At 45.2% G+C, this 21,013-nt stretch overlaps 1 protein-coding gene across 13 annotated transcripts in view; it reads right to left on the bottom strand.

Annotated features, from left to right (window-relative positions):
• The window catches only part of PLEKHA7 (pleckstrin homology domain containing A7), a 239,204-nt gene that overhangs the window by 88,006 nt on the left and 130,185 nt on the right, over positions 1-21,013 (bottom strand). For 9 of the 13 annotated variants that reach the window (XM_063641930.1, XM_063641933.1, XM_055282268.2 and 6 more), the window contains one exon: positions 6,635-6,718. In XM_063641930.1, the coding sequence (XP_063498000.1) occupies positions 6,635-6,718 (84 nt within the window). Of the gene's footprint in view, positions 1-4,894; positions 4,992-6,634; positions 6,719-14,282; positions 14,442-17,416; positions 17,633-21,013 lie in introns of those variants that run through there. The other 4 variants (XM_063641938.1, XM_063641939.1, XM_063641937.1 and 1 more) reach the window with 4 other exon arrangements.

The following is a 21,013-nucleotide window of genomic DNA, read 5'->3' as shown; positions in this document are numbered from 1 at the left end:
TATTAGCAACATGAGAACAGACTAATACAGTGTCTTTCTTAGAAAATTATGGACAGGGTTGAAATTTGTGTGCCTATAGCTTTCACCCATTGATCTGACACCTGCCTTTGCCCGCTACATGATAAATATACCCCACTCCCATTTGCTAGCCCTTCTTGAAGACTTTTACCACGTCCTCCATCTTCTCTCCTGCAGATTAATCACAATAGGTCACAGGATAGGGCTTCTAGAACCCTCACCATAATGGTCCCCCAACTCAGGGGAACATCAATTGCTCAACACCTCTCTTAAAATTTAGTATCTAGAACATGGTGTTTGGAGCTTGGCATGCCCTTTGTACTCCATCAATTTGTATTGAATGAATGAATGAAGTGGTTCACAAAAACCACGATATAACAGAACTATTCTCCCCCTTTCTCTATGCATTGTACTTTTATTAATACAGCCTGAGCTTGTATTAGCTCTTCCATGAGGCATTTTCACATACCTACTGGCTTGGGGAGTGTCCCCTGGGGGAACAAGGCTACAGAACCCATTGACTAATGCCTAGTCCCCTCAGGGAGTATAACAAAAAACTGGGTAGCATAACAAAAAACTGGGTAGCATAACAGAAAAGGTCAAATGAGAAAATTAGCACTCTAGGCCGGGCAGGTGGCTCATGCCTGTAATCCCAGCACTTTGGGAGGCTGAGGCAGATGGACTGCTTGAGGCTAGAAGTTCAAGACCAGCCTGAGCAACACAATGAAACCCCATCTCTACTAAAAATACAAACATTAGTTGGGTGTGATGGCGGGCACCTGCTACTCAGGAGGCTGAGGCAGGAGAATCACTTGAACCCAGGAGGTAGAGGTTGCAATGACCCAAGATCACACCACTGCACTCCAGCCTGGGCAACACAGGGAGACACCGTCTCAAGAAAAAGAAAAGAAAAGAAATGAGCACTCTAGTCATACAGCAAAAGCAGCTTCTTAGTGAGACTCAAAAGGTCCCACTTCCCTTGATAAATCTGGACTGTGGTTTATTAAGGATAACAATTAGTGCTATCTGGCCAGGTGTAGTGGCTCACGCTTGTAATCCCAGCACTTTGGGAGGCCGAGGCGGGCAGATCACGAGGTCAGGAGATCGAGACCACGGTGAAACCCCGTCTCTACTAAAAATACAAAAAATTAGCCGGGCGTGGTGGCGGGCGCCTGTAGTCCCAGCTACTCAGAGAGGCTGAGGCAGGAGAATGGCGTGAACCCGGGAGGCAGAGCTTGCAGTGAGCCGAGATTGCGCCACTGCACTCCAGCCTGGGCGACAGAGCAAGACTCCGTCTCAAAAAAAAAAAAAAAAAAAAAAATTAGTGCTGTCCAACAAATACTTCATTCATTTATTTATTTATTGAGATGGAGTCTTGCTCTGTCGCCCAGGCTGGAGTGCAGTCGCATGATCTAAGCTCACTGCAACCTCTGCCTCCCAGCTCAAGTGATTCTCCTGCCTCAGCCTCCCGAGTAGCTGGGACTACAGGCGTGCGCCACCACACCAGGTTAATTTTTTGTATTTTTAGTAGAGATGGGGTTTCACTGTGTTAGCCAGGGTGGTCTCGATCTCCTGACCCATCCACCTTGGTCTCCCAAAGTGCTGGGATTATAGGCATGAGCCACTGCACCCAGCCCAACAAATACTTCTGATTCTCTTCTCAGGTACATAATAAATATGCGCTTCTCTTCTCCTCTTGAAGTGGTTCCGTGACTTACTTTAGCTGAAGAAATGTCAGTGGAAGAGCCAGTGCCCAATTTACAAGTTCCCTTACAGAAATGAAGCCACCCTCAGTAAAGAGGGCAGAGCAGTCTGGGTGCAGTAGCTCATGCCTGTAATCCCAGCACTTTGGAAGGCCAAGGCGGGCGGATCACCTGAGGTCAGGAGTTCAAAACCAGCCTGGCCAACATGGTGAAACCCCGTCTCTACTAAAAATACAAAAATTAGCTGGGTGTGGTGGCAGGCACCTGTAATCCCAGCTACTCGGGAGACTGAGGCAGAAGAATCGCTTGAACCTGGGAGACGGAGGTTGCAGTGAGCCTAGAGTGTGCCATTGCACTCTAGCCTGGGCGACAAGAGTGAAACTGTCTCAAAAAAGAGGGCAAAGCAGAGTCCATCGGGTGACCTATGATGGACATGAAGCGAACATGAGAAATCCGCCTTTGCTGTTTCAAATCATGAAGATTTTGTTTGTTGTTACTACAGCAGACCCTAGCCTATCTAGCCTGATTCTATATGACTGACACAGGAACAAGAACACTCATAGCTCATGTCCTCTGGCCCCATTAGATCACAGCTTTCACATTATTTCCTTTGTTTATGCCTCTGACCTGTAAAATGAGAAACCATCGTTTGGAGGGGCATGGATGGGTTATTCAAAGCAGCTCAGGCAAGTCCTACCTGCCAACAGTGGGGAGATCTATCTCTTCACACCAATAATGCCCTAGGAGAAGTCACCATGGGATGGGTTTAAAAATTTTTTTTTCTTTTATTCCCACAGAAGAAGAAACTCAAGATTATGTGACTAAAATCTACCTAAGATTGTCACTGCAGCCCAGAGAATGGATGGACACTTGGTGGGGGCAGTCAAGTGGGAAGACACCTGAGGGTGAAGAGAAGAACTAGGGAGTAATTTAGAAGGGATGAAAAGAGCAAGTTGCCTAAATCAGTAGTTCTTAAACTTTTACCTGCATCAGAATCACCTGGAAGGCTTGTGAAAACACAGATTGCTGGGCCCTACCTCTAGAGTCTCTGATTCAGTAGGTCTGGGGTGGGGCCAAGAATTTACATTTCTAACACCTTCTCAGGTGATGCTGATTCAGGGATCACACTTTGAGAACTGCTGCTCCAGAAGAATTAGCTACAAGAAACTGGGGAGTGGAGGCTCTGGCAAGAGGAGTCGATGTGGTTACAACTCTCCAGTGCTTGGCCTTAGTGGATTCTCTTTGGAGAAGAAAAAGAAAGGAGCCGTTTTCCTTTTTCCACCCAAGACATTAGTCTGAGACATAACACACTACACAACAAAATTAAGCTCCTCTAAGGGAACAAAACAAGAATCTCATTCATTTGCATAATTTAAAAAAAACTGTTTCTGTGAGGAGACGACATGCCTCACTCACCCTCCAGAGCTTCCCCAGGAGGTAAATCTAAGTGTATTTCATTTAGGAGGAAGCAATTTAGGTAATTGGTTTCAGCCCCCCTCTTCAACCTTATCTACACACTCCCCTTCACAAACCTCCACTGCAAGTCAGCCTTCTTGCACTTTGACCCCACCAAGGCTGGTCACACTCTCCTCAGCTGTGAACGACACCTACACACACGCACGTGTACACACTTATCTTCCCTTATCTAAATCTTCCCTCTTCCTCCAGTTTAAGCCCAGAGGCTTCAAGAAAGTCTTTCCCCTCTTTCATCCCTATCACAGTCAGTCAATCACCAAATTCTGTTCATTTTACTTCCCAATTATCTCCAGAATCCATCCAGTGCTCCTCACTTTTCACTTAAACTCAACTGGTGTAGGTCCCCCATGTTCTACCCTCCTTTCCCTCTAAGTCTTTGCCCAGGTTGTTCACCTTGACTAGACAGATCTCAATTTAAACCACATCCCTTTCCAGATGAGGAGGCCTTCTGTGGTCCCTAAGCCAAGTTAGAGTCCCCTTTATCAATTCCCATTGAACCCTATGTTTCCTCTATCATGAACATTTATCACATTTGTGATCTCTTATTACCACAGCAGACCCTAGCCTATCCTGACTGATTCTATATGACTGATGCAGGAATTAGAACACTCAGAACTCATGTCCCCTGGAACCATCAGATTATAGCTTTCACATTATTTCTCTTCTCCATGCCTCTAACCTGTAAAATGAGAAACTATCCTTTGAGGGTCATGCACACATTATTCCGAGCAAATCAGGTGAGTCCTACCTGCCAACAGTGGGGAGATGTATCTGTTCACACCAATAAGAGAAGGCAAATTCCCTACTCAACTGTAAGCTCCTCACCACCAGGACCACATCTGTGTTGCTTGCTGGTGTACCTGTAGAGTCCAGCACAGCCCCAGACACAATGTAGGTACTCACTAAGTATTTAATGTATAAGTGCAGGAATCTTCCCTTCTTCTCAATGCCTATAGCATATTCTGCCTGTTGCAAGGAATGTCTGGCCAATCAGTGCCACACACCACCTGAGACAAGCAGGTACCTCCGTGACATCCAGGAGATGGGATCTAGAGGGAAAAAGTAAGCCTTGAAAACAAGGTGCATCTTCTCCTTGGAAGCTGGATGGAATTGAAATTAACTACAGAGATGTTTCAGTAGTAGGAAAGAGGCTACCTTCTGAAGAGAAGTGGTCAGTAGACAAAGTCTTCTGTTAAGAATGAGAGCAAAAGGAATTGTGTGTGACAAGTGTTTTGTAATGGTAGATCTGCATTTTCTAGCAGCTCTTATGGAAGTTGGTAACTTCCCAAGCTAAAGGTTCTGATGGAGTCTCCATCCAGACTTAATAACAACAGGCACCCGTGTCTCCGGGATGCATGAGGACTGAACTCAATGACCTCCCAAGAGCTTCTGACCTTCAGGATTCTATAAACAAATTCATTGTGAGCTGGAATTTGGGGAATCCACATATCCTGGCTCTTTTTACACAGCAGTTCTTTATCAATCTAGGAGACAAGACAATCTTTACCTTCCACTCACTCTCTTTACTAGTATTAATGCTTCCAAAGTCAGATTCCCAACCCCAGCCCCTGACTGTCATCTCCCATGGACCACCAGCATCAAAATAACTTAGGAAGTGGCCTCTGACTATGACAGGAGTTGGACTTGATGAAGGGAACACCACGCAAAGGCAGCACAGGCCTTGAAGGCTGGCTAACCTGGGACGGCATCTTGGCTCTCCTAAGCTGTGTGTCTCTGGGCACTTCTTTGGGTCTCAGGTTCTTCATCTCTAAAATGGTGATGGTCTATCTCTCAGGATGATCCTATTAAATGAGATATGCATGTAATGCCTCCGGCACACAGCATACGTGCAAGGATGTCAGTTTCACCATAATTATAGCTTTCTAGCTTTAAATGTACTGTGGGATAATGATTCTAAGCTGAAAATACTATAGAGATGAAATGATAAGTTTGGAATTTGCTTCAAAATAATCTAGGGGATGAAGGTGAAGGGACAGATAAAATAAAATTAGCCATGTTTTGGAAATTGTTGAAGATGGGCAATGAGTATATTGAATTTATTACCATATCTCTTTTTGTATATTTTAATTTTTTTCCATAATAAAAAGTTTAAAGGTGTAGATACTAAGGGAGGGAAATGCTGTAAAAATATAAATACTGAGAGTTTAAGATCATATTTGGTCTACGTGACTAAACAGAGGAAAAATGATTTGAAGAAGAAAAAAACCTTTAAAGCTAACATCTATGTTACTTTCCAAAACACAAACATTTTCTTCAAATAGAACTGTCTCAGATGAATGGAAGGGGGCAGAGCCACCTGTGCACATTTCTTGCCTTTCTTTTTTGGGAAAACACATCCTGCTTGGGCTGTACATGTATTTTTATGTAGACAAGCCCTGGGTGGTACAGCCCACCTGAGCACTTGAGAGCCCTGCTGAAACTAAGCTGAGGAGCAGGAAAGTTCCCATGTTAGGAAAAGAGAACAGAAAGAACTCAGAATGTCCAGGGATGATGGGGATTACCAGCTCTCCTCTCTTTGGACTTTGGACTCTTATTTGAGGCTTCCCTGGGAGGCTGATTCAGCTCAGTCTGAGGGTACACCCCCTACCCCCACCCAAATACACACACTACACACACACATTTTTTAAGAGATGGGGTCTAGGGCAGGATGTGATGGCTCATGCCTGTAATCCCAGCACTTTGGGAGGCTGAGGCAGGAGGATTGCTTCAGCCCAGGAGTTTGAGACCAGCTTGGGCAACATGGCGAAACCCCATCTCTACAAAAAATACAAAAACAAGCTGGGTGTGGTAGTGCATGCCTGTAGTCCCAGCGACTTGGGTGGCTGAGGCAGGAGGACTGCTTGAGCCCAGGGAGGCCAAGGCTGCAGCGAGCCAAGATTGTGCCACTGCACTCCAGCCTGGGTGACAAAGCCTGGGTGACAAAAAGACCCTGCCTCAAAAAAAAAAAAAAAAAAATATCTATATATATATATATATATAGATATGGGGTCTTGTTAGCCTTGAACTCCTGGGCTCAAATCCATCCTCCCACCTCAGCCTCCCAAGTATCTGGTAATACAGGTGTGTGCCAGCTATATTTTCACCCAGATGAGTGGGTCCTCTTCAAACAGGGCTAATGTGCCAGAAGATGTATCAGGAGAAAGGGTTCATTCAGGGGAAGGGGAACTTTAAAGAGGCTCTGACAATACCCATCATAGCACATTCCTGTATCAACTCTCCTCTTCCATACCCTGCCACTGAAAGAAGTCGGAAGATTGAAAAATAAAATTCTTCTCATATTCCTGTTTGAATCAACCAACCCACTCGCTCCAAGCCCCTCTGTCTCAGAGAAAATAGTCCAGCAAGTTTTGTTTTCAGCAAATGCCTTTAGTCTCCCATACTATGCCCAGATAAGGAGAATACATAAAAATACTTACTCTTCTTGAAGAATGAATTCACTATTTTCTGGAGAAAACTGCCCTGTCACAGGATGTCTGAATGCTGTGGTCTGCTGGTTATGGCTAAAGAGAAAGAGAAATGATGGATGAGAATTCGTGTGAACAGAAGGAGTACACACAAGACAGGTCAGTCAGCAATGTCTGGTGACCCTGGTCATCAAAGATTTCTCAAGGGGGGAGAAATGTGGGCCTTTCCTCTGAGACACACTTAGTCTGTCAGAACCCCGCCACACTAAGAAAAGCCCAAGAATTTCAAGCTCAGGTGCCAGAGCCCACCTACGAGACAGGGAGACTGCTAAGGAAGTCTTGGCTCCAAGAGAATACTGCATCTTGGAGAGACATTCCATGAAGTACTTACTCCAGCAAACTGAGACGATGAATAAAAAGTAACACTTTAAGACAGTACGAGCTAAAACAAGAATGAAGGAAAGCAGATGACACTTCCGACAGCTTCCAAATCCATGAATCTAGTGAAAGAATTCTAAGAATTAACCACCCACCCAGAAAAATCTATCTTCTGAAAATTCTTCTCCCTACTACAAAATGTCTTCACTTCAATGATGGGATAGAAATGTATGGGCATGTCTCTGCAACACGACCTGCACAATTTCAGCACGGTGGAGTTTCTATCACCCTTTTGAAGTTAGGAAGGATCAGCTTCCACACCAAGCTGACAGACACAAACAAAGCGTGTAGGTGTTTTGTGCATCAACAAAGGCTGCTTGGTTCTTTGAAAGGGAGGAGGAGCTGGCTCTACAGACTGTTGGTTTGCTCCACAAATAAATTAAACTAACCCTCTTCTTTTAAAAACAAAATATGATTTATTTAAATATCTTTCAAAATCATAGTAAATGCAGACTTTTTTTTTTTTTTTTAAGACAGAATCTCTGTTACCCAGACTGGAGAGCGGTGGTGCAATCTCGGCTCACAGCAACTTCCGCCTCCTGGGTTCAAGTGATTCTCCTGTTTCAGCCTCCCAAGTAGCTGGAATTACAGGTGTGCACTACCACGCCCGGCTTATTTTTGTATTCTTAGTAGAGATGAGCTTTCCCCATGTTGGCCAGGCTGGTCTCAAATCCCTGACCTCAAGTGATCCACCCACCTCAGCCTCCCAAAGTGCTGGGATTACAGGTGAGCCACCGTGCCCCGCCTGTAGACATTTTTTAAAATGTAGAAAGTAAAAAGTCACCCATGACCTCTCTATGTGGAGATATACCCGGGTATGTTCCCCTTCCAAGTTTTAAATTTTCTTCTACTTAAAAAGAATCACTTTAGGCTATTGAGAGTGATTTTAGTGTATATAAAAATCTATCCTGCTTTTTCACATCCTATTAACATAGAAAAAGTCCTATATCATTAAGACTTCTTTATTTGAAATAGCTGAATAATAGTCTTATCATATGAATGTAAACAAAAATTTTTTTGACAGGGTCCGCTCTGTTGCCCAGGCGCGAGTGCAGTGGGGCGATCATGGCTTGCTGCAGGCTCAAACTCCTGGGCTCAAGTGATCCTCCCACCTCAGCCTCCGGAGTGGCTGGGACCACAGGTACATGCCACCATGCCCAGCTAAGTTTTGGGTTTTTTTGTAGAGATGAGATCTCACTATGTTGCATAGGCTGGTCTCAACCCTAGGCTCAAGTGATCCACCAGGCTTGCCTCCGGAAGTGTTAGGATTATGCCTGGCCAAATTTAATTTTTTCTTCATACAACCACTCAGAAAGTTGTCTACTGGGCACCCATGTGCTAGGCACTCCTTTAGGTACTGGGGATAAAAGGTGAACAAAAAGTCCTTATCCCATGGTATTTACATTCTAGAAAGATTTATACTCTTCTAATGCTAGATGTTTTAGGTGCCTCCCCCCCACTATTATAATCTATATCTCTTTCAATATAATTTGAATCAGATTTTTCCTTGGGTTAAAGTCTCAAAGGTAGAATTACTGAATCAAAGAGCATGGTCATTTTTTAAGGTTCCTAATACAGACAGTTAAAATGCTTTCATAATCAACAGATCATCTCAGTTGGTATTAAAATATTAGCCCAATCTCCAAATTGAGGACTAAGCCTCCCTAGAGATTACTATGTCTAAATCAGCATAGCACAAAGGTTATAAAAGAAAAACTCTCTAGGCCTACAGAGTTTTTTTTTACTCCACCCTAATGCCTGGTCAGAACCTCCAATGTCCAGGTGTCTGGGGTAACCTGGGCACTGAGGGTTAGAGCAGCCTGAACCCTAACAAGCCAAATGTGAAGCCAGCCATGAGGCCAGGCTGTTCCTTAGTCCTGCAACTGTGTACTGCCTCACCATACTGTCACCCTTCCCAACCATAGCCAGCCTCTGAATTCCCTGCTCCTGGTTCCTTGTACAAGCCCGTGGAATTCTATGACCTCATTTGGCAGACAGCAGACTAGTCTTCCCAAAAAAGCAGAGTTAAGTCTGAGCATCTAAGATAAGGACAAGAAGCAGAAGCAGGCCTTCTTAACACGTGTTTTAAAAATCCTTGCACCACGTTCAAGGGTTAGGCTTTATTTACACCCAGCTTTTCCTTTTTTCTTTTGAGATGGAGTGTCGCTCTGTCACCCAGGCTGGAGTGCAATGGTGTGATCTCAGCTCACTGCAACCTCTACCTCCAGGGTTCAAGTGATTCTCCTGCCTTAGCCTCCCAAGTAGCTGGGATTATAGGCACCTGCCACCACATTTGACTAACTTTTGTATTTTTAGTAGAGCCAGGGTTTCACCATGTTGGCCAGGCTGGTCTTGAACTCCTGACCTCAGGTGATCCGCCCACCTCAGCCTCCCAAAGTGCTGGGATTACAGGTGTGACACACCACTCCTAGTCCAGCTTTTTCTAGAGACTTATCTCCACTTGCCAGAGAATCTGAAAATGCAAACTTTAAATCTAAACCTGCCTCATTTCCACCTGGAGGGAAAAAAAGCCCTGCTCATAACAGAAATAACCATAAAGCATTAACACCACTATCTGTGATTATCTCTAAAAATGCTTTGCAGTTTTAGAGAGGTAAATAGCTCAGAGAGGTGAATGGGAGGGGGTGCCTTGTACAAGATAACTTTGTTGATAAATTATAAGACTGGGACATGGGGCAGGTGCAGTGGCTCACACCTGTAATCCTAGCACTTCCTGAGGCTGGGGCGGGTGAATCACTTAAGCCCAGGAGTTTGAGATCAGCCTGGGCAACATGGTGAAACTTTGTCTCTACAAAAAATACAAAAATTAGCCAGGCATGGTGTCACGCACCTGTAGTCCCAGCTACTTGGGAGGCTGAGTTGGGAGGATCACCCGAGCCAGGAGGTCAAGGCTGCAGTGAGACGTGATTGCACCACTGCACTCCAACCTAGGTGACAGAGTGAGGCTCTGTCCCAAAAACAAACAAACAAAAAAGTGATAAGACTGGAACATGACTCCAGGTCTTCTATTTCTAAATTATATGTTCTCTATATGATAACCTGCTTTCCCTTTCCCTTAGGAGTCTGAGTGGCGGCAGCTTCCTGGCCATGATGAGAAAGCCTTAAAGACAGAAGGCATCAGAAGCACAGCCCAGCTGCCACTACACCCTCTCATTCTTTATCTCCCCCTTTCCCCTTTTGTCCAGGGCCAAAGTTCTGAGTGACAGCACTTGTGTGGCACTCAGTAGTCCCCAAACAGCTTTCAGTTCTACCATAAGATCAGCTGATGGATCTCTGGCAGATGAGGGTAAAGAGCAAATCTTCTATGTGCCTGGGGCAGATCCAGCAGCCAGCGACCACCACTTCATATACACTGCACAGTCTTAATAGCAACTCCTGGGCTCCCCGTCCAAACTTGTACCAGCTTAAATAAACCCAGGGTTCTAAGCAATGAATCTTGAGCTGCAGAGTTTAGGCACTAAGATGAATTTTACATTCTAACATTAGAAGAAAGGTAATTTTTAAAAAGCCAACACAAAATAGCTGTCATTTGATCAGACCTAGAGACAGTTCTTCAAACTTTTTTCCCTAATATGGATGCTGCCTTCTTTGCCAAAAGAGTTGTCAGTCACAGCATCATCACCACCACCACCATCTACTGCAATTTACAAGGAGCTTTAACTAAGCAGCTTTAACTGTGCTTACATTCATCATCTTACTTGCCCCTCCAAACTACCCATTGATGTAAGCAGGGCAGATATTTTTATCCCCATGTTAAACATAAGGAAACAGGTTCCAGGTTATGGGATGTTACTAGAATACTAAATTTTTTTATTTTTTTTCAAAAAGACTCATACATTGAGAAAAGAGATGAACCAGAGTAATGGCTTCTGAATACTGAAGTCTTAAATTTTCTTTTTTTTTTTTTTTTGTTTGAGACAAGGTCTCACTTTGTCACCCAGGCTGGAGTGCAGTGGAATGATCTCAGCTCACAGCAGCTTCAACCTCCTGCGTTCAAGCGACATTCCTGCCTCAGTCCTCCAAGTAGCTGGGACTTACAGGTGCACACCACCATGCCCAGCTAATTTTATTTTAGTAGAGATGGAGTTTCACCATGTTGCCCAGACTGGTCTCCATCTCCCGAGCTCAAGCAATCTACCCCCTTGGGCCTCCCAAAGTGCTGGGATTACAGGTGTGAGCCACTGTGCTTGGCCTAAATTTCATCATTTTTGATCAAACACATTCAGCTTGCTAATGGCAGAGGTTCTGGTTCAGCACTCTGAGCAAAGGGATGCGAGTGAGGTCCCTGGGCGATTCCATTCAATATTCACAAATACCTAAAAGGGCAGGTTAGGTATCACCACACCAGGCCTCAGATGAAGAAAGTAAGGTCCCTAAAGAACGGTGATTTACCTACAACCTCCGTCAGCTCCTGTGTTCCCCGCACACCACCACCCTTTTGATCTCTTTCCACTACTCCAGGCTCACCCTCACCAAACAAAGGCTGCCTATTAAACGCTGGCTCCCCAAACCCATTTGGAGATTGCAAAGTCCTCTGGCTTTACTCGCTGTCCCTGGCTCCCCTGCCACAAAGGCCCTCAGTCAGCTCCATAACTTGATTCTAACACCCATGAAGAGTCTCATGTCCTATCACTGTGTCTCAAGAAGTATTTAGCAGGCACAGACACATCCCCTGAAATACCTGTTCTTAGACCTGAATTGCTACCTTGCTCTATGGTAGTACAGAGATGGCCCGGCTGAGAGCCAAGTGGCTGGTTTCAGGGGAGAACAAAAACTCTCTCTGTTCCACACAAGGGCTTCTGTTTCTCTTCAGGCTACTGAGAAGGTAATTTGGCAAATGAGGTAAACACAAGCTAGCCTCTATTTTCAAATCCCGCTCTTCCTCCCAGAAGCAGCCCCTTGAAGTTGAATGGCAGCCAGTCTCACTTAGGAAAGGACCAGGGAACATGGACAGAAGATGGCAGGGAAGGATGATTCCCGCGAAAGCAGGCTATGGGTAACCATCCATGTAAATAAGCACGTCTTCACAAGCCCTGGGCCAGGAAGTACTTGGGTTAAGCCCTAAAGACGTCTGACAGCAAATACAAAAGATAAGAGAATAAAGTAAGGACCATGGAGAACTGGAGACTGATTTAAGCTCAATGTAAGACAGAGTCAACCTACAATGACAGACAAGGCTAGTCAAAATGTAAATGCATCCTATGGTTTCTTGCAACATTTTTCCAAGATTAATTTTCTATTCATATGGATTTTGATTGTAGTATCAGCAGTGACTCTTGTTGGTTAAACATAAAGGTTCCAATTACTTAGCATAACAATTTTTTTGGCATGGCAAGAAGTTCTGGCATTATGTGAGTGATGCTTAACAGAACAGTGGGGGTCGGAGCACCCTGATAAATCTGGTTTTCTGACAATAGTGGTGTTGGTATGCTGAGAGTGTGACAAATCTGCTCTGTCAGCACCAGCTCTTATCTGGCCCGTGCTATAAAGAAGAGAAGAAACAGCTTAAAACGTAAGAAAAGTATCTGGCCTAAAAGTCTGAGGAGGGACTCTATTAAAGATCTTCTCATTGGTATGCTCAGCGGTATCTGCCCCTCTGGACCTTCTGGTTCCTCAATGTGGCTCCCAGAACACTGTAAAAGCATTACCCTGCAGGCCTGCAGCCACATTCAGCACTGCCCCCAGGCTTGTAAAGCCACTTCTATCTTTGTTCTAAATACCAGTGTCTGGAGAAAACCAAGGATTCTGGATAACCTAATAATGCTCCTAGTTAGGTCTCAAAACTGGAAACTGAAACTCTGGCCGGGCGCGGTGGCTCAAGCCTGTAATCCCAGCACTTTGGGAGGCCGAGGCGGGCAGATCACGAGGTCAGGAGATCGAGACCATCCTGGCTAACACGGTGAAACCCCGTCTCTACTAAAAATACAAAAAATTAGCTGGGCGTGGTGGCGGGCGCCTGTAATCCCAGCTACTCAGGAAGCTGAGGCAGGAGAATGGCGTGAACCCGAGAGGTGGAGCTTGCAGTGAGCCGAGATCGTGCCAGTGCACTCCAGCCTGGGGGACAGAGAAAGACTCCGTCTCAAAAAAAAAAAAAAAAAAAAGAAACTCTGAGAATACAAGAAATTGCCTCTTCTTCATCTTCAGCTCCGATTTGGGCCCCACAATAAAGAGGTAGCAATCAACATTTGAAACAGCATCTCTGTGTATCCTCAATTGTTTTTTAAGCTCCTTGTGGCTAATTTTACTTAACATTTTCACAAAATTGCTCACTTAATGTAAAGCGTCATCATTAATGTGGTGTTTCTAAGGGGATTGAAAATCTCCTGAAATGGTCTTTCAAGCTTTCACTATTTTGACAATATCAAGATTTACAACAGCTCGCTGCACGTGGGCATTCCTATGACAAGCCCTTCTTCCAGAATCAGGCCTTGATGAGCCAATGTAAGGTCCCCATCCTCTCTTTAAGTAGAAGCTATCAACATAACACTAATCAGCCTCCTTCAACATCTGCCCTAAGCAACAAGTCAGCCCAGAGCCCTAGGGTCAGAAGATCTGGGTTCAAACCAGATAAGCCACCTCACCTCTCTGAGGCTCAATTCTTCCATTTGCAAATAAGGGATAAAAATGTCCCTCCAAAAGGTTGTTGTGCTGATAAAATGAATGAACATACATGAAAGAGCCTTGCGAAATGTCTGGCATACAGAAGGTACTCAATTAATGTTTGCTGAACCTAACTGTACCTTGACTATAGCAATGACTAATAGGCATCTACATTTTAACAGGGCAAGAATAGAATGAGCCTCCCTTCCCCGCAAACTCAATACTCCTCCAGGCTTCCCTATTTCCATTAACTTCACTATGACCTTGGAGTCATCCTTTATTCCTTTCTTTACCTTAACCTCCATGTACAATATGTGAGGCACACAGAACCAAGTCCTATTGCCTCTATCTACAAAATATACGTTGAATTCATCCACACTCCTCTCCATCTGTACAGCTAGCACCCTACTTATCTCTTAACTAGATACTGCAACAGCCTCCTACCAGCTCTTTCTGCTGCTACCTTGGCCTCTGTAGCACACATTCTCCTCACTGGATGCCTCATGGATCTTTTAAAATATAAGCTAGACCATGTCACACTCCTCCATTAAACTCTATGATAGCTCTACTTTACACACAGAGTAAAAAATAAGCTCCTTACCTTAGCTTACAAAATGCTAAGATGCCTCGACTCCTGCCTGGTTCCATCTTCATCTAGTACCATTCTTCCTCTTGCCCATGCTGGCCCAGCCACACTGGCCTTTTTGTTCCTTGAACACCAAGCTCTTTCCTACTTAACAGTCTTAGTACTAGCTGTCCTTGCAGCCTGGATGCTCTTTCTCTGGATATTTTAGATGGAGTCTCACTCTTTCACCCAGGCTGGAGTGCAGTGGCACAATCGCAGCTCACTGCAACTTCCGCCTCCCAGGTTCAAGGTGATTCTCCCTCTTCCACCTCCCAAAGAGCTGGGATGACAGGCGTGCACCACCACACCCGGCTAATTTTGCCTCTAAATGAACTAGCTAGCCCTACAGAAATCTGGACTCAAGTAACAAAGACGAGAACCTAACGGTCATCGGCCATCAGAAGGCAGTTGGCTTCTATTCTTACTGCCAGTGCAAGGATGAGACTCCAACATGCCAAGAACACTTCACCCTTGGCTCTCCTGAACTGTGTTACAGTACAATTTGGAGAAATTAGCCCTCCCCTACAACTTCCTCAACTCCCCTGTAAAGGAGGGTTATTACACTCCACTGAGAGAATCAAAGAATGGAATGCAAACACCTGATAGGAAATTACTGAGTGATTAAAAACACACAGAAGGATAATACAAACGTCACCTGTATCTCCCTTGCGTGAACTGGGAGAGTGTTTTGGCGTGAAACCTACAATTTGGTGACTGATTATATCCTCGCTAGTATTACTCTCTGCTTATTTCATGTGTGTTTGTTCTCCTCCCTGTCCCCTCCCTTCAAGTAAGATCCAAGGGTTGTGAGGAGTCATTCCTTACTCCTCATGTATCTCCTACAGCAAAGAAGAATATTCATGGAGTAGGCACTTGAACCCCTTTACTTCAAAACAGCCTGAGCACAGACACATCACCTTCGGGGAGAGGCTGTGCAGAACCGATGTCATTTTCTGATTTCAGCAGCACCATGCATCACAGAGCCCTCAAAGATACGGGGAGGCAGAAGGCCACAGGCCCTGAAGACTCCACCAGCTCTGGAGAGCATAGAGCAGGGCAACTCTAGACCTTCCCCTTTCCCATACTGTCCACATCTGGCACACACTCCATATTAATGTGGGCAGCGACATGGGAACCCCGTCCAACTCCAGACCCCCCCACCTGAGGGGCAGTTAGTAATTGTGTTCAGTGTCCAAATGTGCCAAAGGGAACAGAGCCTGGCACAGGCAGAGCTGGGCATGAGGGAGTCACAAAATTACCTGAGCAAACTTAAAGCCCTCACAGCTTGCAAAGAGGGAAGTCCGTCTTTTCCAAGCTCTAGATTTAACAGTCTTCTGGCATGATTTGCAAACCTCTACATTTCATTAGGTTCTATTAAGTTCTCCAGAGTTCTGCAGATCCACTCAATGGCCAATTCATTCTGCAAAGTACTCTTCTGACTGAGTCACCCACACCGCAAGCCTGTCTGGTCCCTGAGTTCCCACATGGAGCCCTATGACTTGGGGTTGCTACTTGGTGAACAGAAAGTTTTAATTTTGATTTCACAGGATCCCAGTAGCCATGAGAACATTAAAGCCAGGCTTCTGATAGAATGAGCAAATCAAACTCAGAGAGCCCTTTCCTAATTTTTTTTTTTTTTTTTTTTTTTTTTTTTTGAGACAGAGTCTTGCTGCCACCCAGGCTGGAGTGCAATGGCGCGATTTCGGCTCACTGCAGGCTCCGCCCCCGGGGTTCACGCCATTCTCCTGCCTCAGCCTCCCAAGTAGCTGGGACTACAGGCGCCCGCCACCTCGCCCAGCTAATTTTTTTGTATTTTTAGTAGAGATGGGGTTTCACCATGTTAGCCAGGATGGTCTCGATCTCCTGACCTCGTGATCCGCCTGCCTCAGCCTCCCAAAGTGCTGGGATTACAGGCGTGAGCCACCGCACCCGGCCCTCTAATTTTCTTAAGGAAGTTGGCAGAGGGGCAATGTGACAGGAGCTGAGTACCAGCTTTGTCACTACCAGCTAGCTCTACAGCCCAAGCAACTACTCAACCTCCCTGGGCCTCAGTTTCCTCATCTGTAAAATGGGGGGTGCAGGTACGTTCTCCATCTAGAAAGGCCACACAGGCCTGCATGAAGCCCAGGCAGATCAGAGCCACACAAACTGGAATTCAAATGCCAGCTCTGCCACACACTGGTAGTGCATGACCTTGAGCGAGTTAGTGGCTTTTCTGAGTTTATCTGTAAAGAAAAGATTAATTCCGACCCTGCATTGTTGTTACGAAGAATACTGATAACATCCCAGCCCACAGTAGACACTTCAACCTTCAGTGCTTGCTACATTTATCTTCTGCTAGCTCTAAAACTGCACTCCAGTAGAGTTGTTTTGCCTTTTTCCACATTGCAGACTCCAGCATGTTCAGCCTGCTCTAGGACAGAGGCTCAAGAACACGCTTTCTTTTCTTCCCTTTGAGTTAAGGCACAGCACCCAGCCTCCTGTTTAAATTTCTATTTAAAGAACTCACCTGGCAGGCAAAGTGGTTTAAGATCAAGAGGCGCCTTCCACCAGCCACACTTCCATCCCCAACAGGGTTCAGAAACTGCAGCCAGAGAAAAGCCACATTCTATAGAAGTTTTCAAACCTGTCCTGTGAAACATTTTTAGTCTTAGAACACCCAGTTTTATGCTTCCATTTAGTACACTTAAATAAGTCAGGTTCCCCAACTGTAAAATGAGAAGGCTGGAGCAGGAGATGTTCCCAGGATCTTCCCTCCAGCTGTAGCATTTTAAGATGCTGAGGTTCATCTCAAACTACTGTCATCCACAGAGCTACAGACTGAAATGTAACAACACTACACACAACTGCAAACACAGAGACAGAGGCAGACCAGTTGTCCTCCCCGACCTCACTTGCCAACAAAATACTCTGTAATAACATCAGGGAGGTGTAGTTAATGATACTTATGTCTTATTTATACCCAATTACATTGGATGGTGGTTGTTTTTATTTAACTGTAGATGCTCCCAACCATCGAAAACTCCCTTTCTCTCAGTCATTACTTGACTTTCATGAATCAGAATATACCACAGCAAACTGAATCCCTATGAAACCAGTACAGGACTAACCTGCTTCCTTGTTCTTACTGGAAAAGGCAGGAGACACACTCACCCTCCCTTTGGGCTCCACGTTCGGATAGTGTCTTCCCCAGCTGCACTGCCTTATTAAATCTTAGGTTCAGGTCAGACAGGGAGGGAGACTCCCAGCCTGCCTGCTGTCTCTCAATTTCAGTTCCTGAGCAGCTGCCTCCCAAGGTGTTACAAATCCAGCAGCCACTTGCTCCTGCTCATTCATTCTCCTTCCTCTCCACTCCCTACGCGAAATCTGGCAACCAGGCAGGAACATAGTTCCAGCTCTGAGTCACTGCCCCACTGTGGCCAAGGGGAGCAGTGGCTAGAGGTAAACAACCAGGCAAGCACTTCACGTCTCTAGAATCCAATTCTTCTGTTCTTTGAGACTGTTGGGTTGGCTGCCCCTCTAGAACCAGGACATAAAGAAACACCCCTGCCTACAGCTCTGGAGTCAGAACAAATTGCTCATTCAGGTTTGCCCTACCATGCTGAGCTGAAATCAGCCCCAAAACAGAGCCTATCTTTGGTGAAGAAAAAATGGCTCCTTATCAATATTTCATATCAGTCAGGGCAGGGAAGGGTTTGAGTGGTTACAAGTCAGCAAACCCACTCCCCCTGGTAACAATGATTCTTTCATCAATGCTTGGGATGGCTAAGGTTCTCTCAGCACCGATTTAACCATGTGGCACTCACTCCCAGAACAGGTCTGAAAACGAGAAGGGCAGAGGGGTTAAAAAGAGAAACCAGGCACCAAAGTCACAGATCAACACTGTGGCTCTTTTCATTGCAACCTATATAGGTCTACAAGTCACAATGCAGGTGACACTTGAATATGAGCTCCATGGGGCAGAGACTAGTGTTTTCACAGCTATGTTCCAGGGCTTAGCATAGTGCCTGGCACATAGTAGGTATTCCACAAATAATTGTTGAATGAAAAAAATACAAGGGGTTTTGTCCTGAGTCTACTTAGGATGACTGTATTACTAAAACTTGTATCCATCCTTTCCCTTTTAGAAACCTCCATATCCTTCATAACTCCTAATACTACCTGTAGTGAGTGTTCTGTAAATCTTTAAATGTGGAGATGATTTACTGTTAAACCAGAAGCTCAAGCTTTAGGGCCCCTCACTTTCATAAGCCTCCTGCAGGCCCCAGGAAGAGCCCTACCAATGTGTTTACATGCTTTCTGCAATTTTATATATTTTTAAAGAAGGCTCCCCAAATTATCATATTAAACATCAAGCCCTACAAAATATCGATCTGCCATAGCAGAACGAATTAATGACTCACAAGCCATCCTGACATATTATCCTAACAAAGGCATTTGCTTGGACAGAACTGTTTTGGTCACAGAAGAGGTATACCCTAGCCTACAGACACAGCCTAATCAATCACAAGTCAATCACTAAAAAGACTGAATTAGGTTTAAGAGCACAAACCCCACACATTCAACACTTATTAAAGCCCAACTATTTGCTTAGCCCTCTGAGTGCTTTGGAGAAAAATAATGATTAGATCATAATCACCCCCCACAGAATAGTAGCTTATAATCCAACAGAATAGACTGATATGGTCATAAGTACATATAAATATATATTTCATATATATATATATACATATATACACACATACACAGAGTTCAGAGTGGGTGTCATCACAGAAAAGCAAAGCAGACCTACTTGCTATGTATCAACCTAAAAGGCATAACACCCTAGAAAGTAAATCATATTATCTTCATTTCACAAAAGAGGAAACTGAGGCCCAAAGGAGTCAAGGGCCATTCTAAGATCATATAACAAGCAAGTGGCAAGGTCAAAATTCAAGTCCAGATCTGCCTAACTCCGAAGTGTGGGCTTGTTTCTAGTGGCTACATGTCAGTCAATGGCTAGTTGCTCTATAGAACCTCCAAAATGTCTTGGGAGACACACTGGCTTTGGAGGTAGAGAAACCACATCGGGCACCCGCAGAGGTTGGCAAGCTTCCAAGACTCACACTCTTAAGAGTGGAGGAACAGGAAATGTGAGGAGCTTATTCATCAGTTATACAGAAATAATCCTTGTTCACCAGGAAACACCCTAGCAGGAATTAGTGACAGCTATCTTGGGAGCCAGCAGGGGCCACATGAGAGGCTGCCACCCTGTGGCTTTGTCTCCAAATTTCCTCATCCTTGTTGCCAGTTTAAGCATGCTGGAGCACTGCTCTTGTTCCATTATCTCCTGCCCAAATACCCTCCATGGCTCCTCATCTTAAAGCCTCTTTATCTCTCACTGCTTCCCAATACTCTTGGCTTCTGTCAACTTTAACTGCCCACCAGCCCCCAAGTCACCCTTTCTTTTCTACCTCTAGGCTTTGGCTCCTTCTGTCCTTTTCCCTAAGGATTTCTGCCCAATCTTCAAGGCCCCTTCTCTTCTAAGTAGCCCTTCCTAATCACGCAGACCACTCTAATTTCCTTCCTTCCTTAACATTCTTAGCACTGAAGGCTTACACTCTTCAGTATTAATATATAGCAAGACTCCCCAATTGTAACATATAGGAATTATACTTCCCAACAGCTCTTTTCATTTTACTTTTCAAAAATTATTTAAGTACTGCATGCTACAGAAGGATATAAACTAAAAAGCAGTTCCTTTTCCTGCCTCCAATTCAGTATCAATCCCAGGGGCAACTACCTTTATCAGTTTCTTGTATATCCTTTTCGGGTTTTCCACTTACAAAATTTTTATGAACTCAAAATTTTATATATACATCTTTTTAGAAAAAAATCATAAATAGAATAAAATTGTACATATCATTCTATAACTTGCTTTTTACTTTACATATATATCTTGGACTCCTCCATATCCATACACAAGGATGAACATAAACAGCCCCCTCCACACTCAGGTTTCCCTAGGACTCCCACACCACTCCAGCCCTTTGAGAGATGATCCACAGGCCCATCCCACATGCCAACCTATCCCAATATGCACCAAGAGACTTCAAATTCATGACCTGAAAACCAATTTGTCCCCCAAACTAGTTTTATTTGAGCTACTCAGATTGTAAAAAACCAGCCAAAGTTTAAAAATAGAAAAATTTCATATAAAAATTCAGCTTCCTTCCTCCCTCCCTCCTTACCTTCCTCCCTCCCTTCCTTCCTTCCTTCCTTCCTTCCTTCCTTCCTTCCTTCCTCCCTCCCTCCCTCCCTTTCTTTCTTTCTTTCTTTCTTTCTTCTTTCCCTCTCTGGCCCAGGCTGCAATCTACTCGGCTTGCTGCTGCCCGCGCCACGGACTGCCTGGGACTGCCGGCGCACACCACCGCTGCCTGCCTTTTCTCCTTTGGATGCAGGCACGCGTTCGCCATCTTGGCCACGCTGGTCGCCGGCTCCTGACGACGAGTGCTCTGCCCGCCTCAGCCTCCCGAGGTCCTGGGACTACAGACGGAGTCTCGCTCACCCAGTGCTCGGTGTTGCCCGGGCTGGAGTGCGGCGGCGTGGTCTGGCCTCGCGGCAGCCTCTACCCCCCGGCCGCCTGCCTTGGCCTGCCAGGGTGCTGGGATTGCAACCCCTGCCCGGCCGCCGCCCCATCTGGAAGGTGGGGAACGCCTCTGCCCGGC

Source organism: Symphalangus syndactylus, chromosome 6 (assembly GCF_028878055.3).
Source record: "Symphalangus syndactylus isolate Jambi chromosome 6, NHGRI_mSymSyn1-v2.1_pri, whole genome shotgun sequence".
NCBI classification, from domain to species: domain Eukaryota; kingdom Metazoa; phylum Chordata; class Mammalia; order Primates; family Hylobatidae; genus Symphalangus; species Symphalangus syndactylus.
This window is presented reverse-complemented; position numbering and strand designations above follow the sequence as displayed.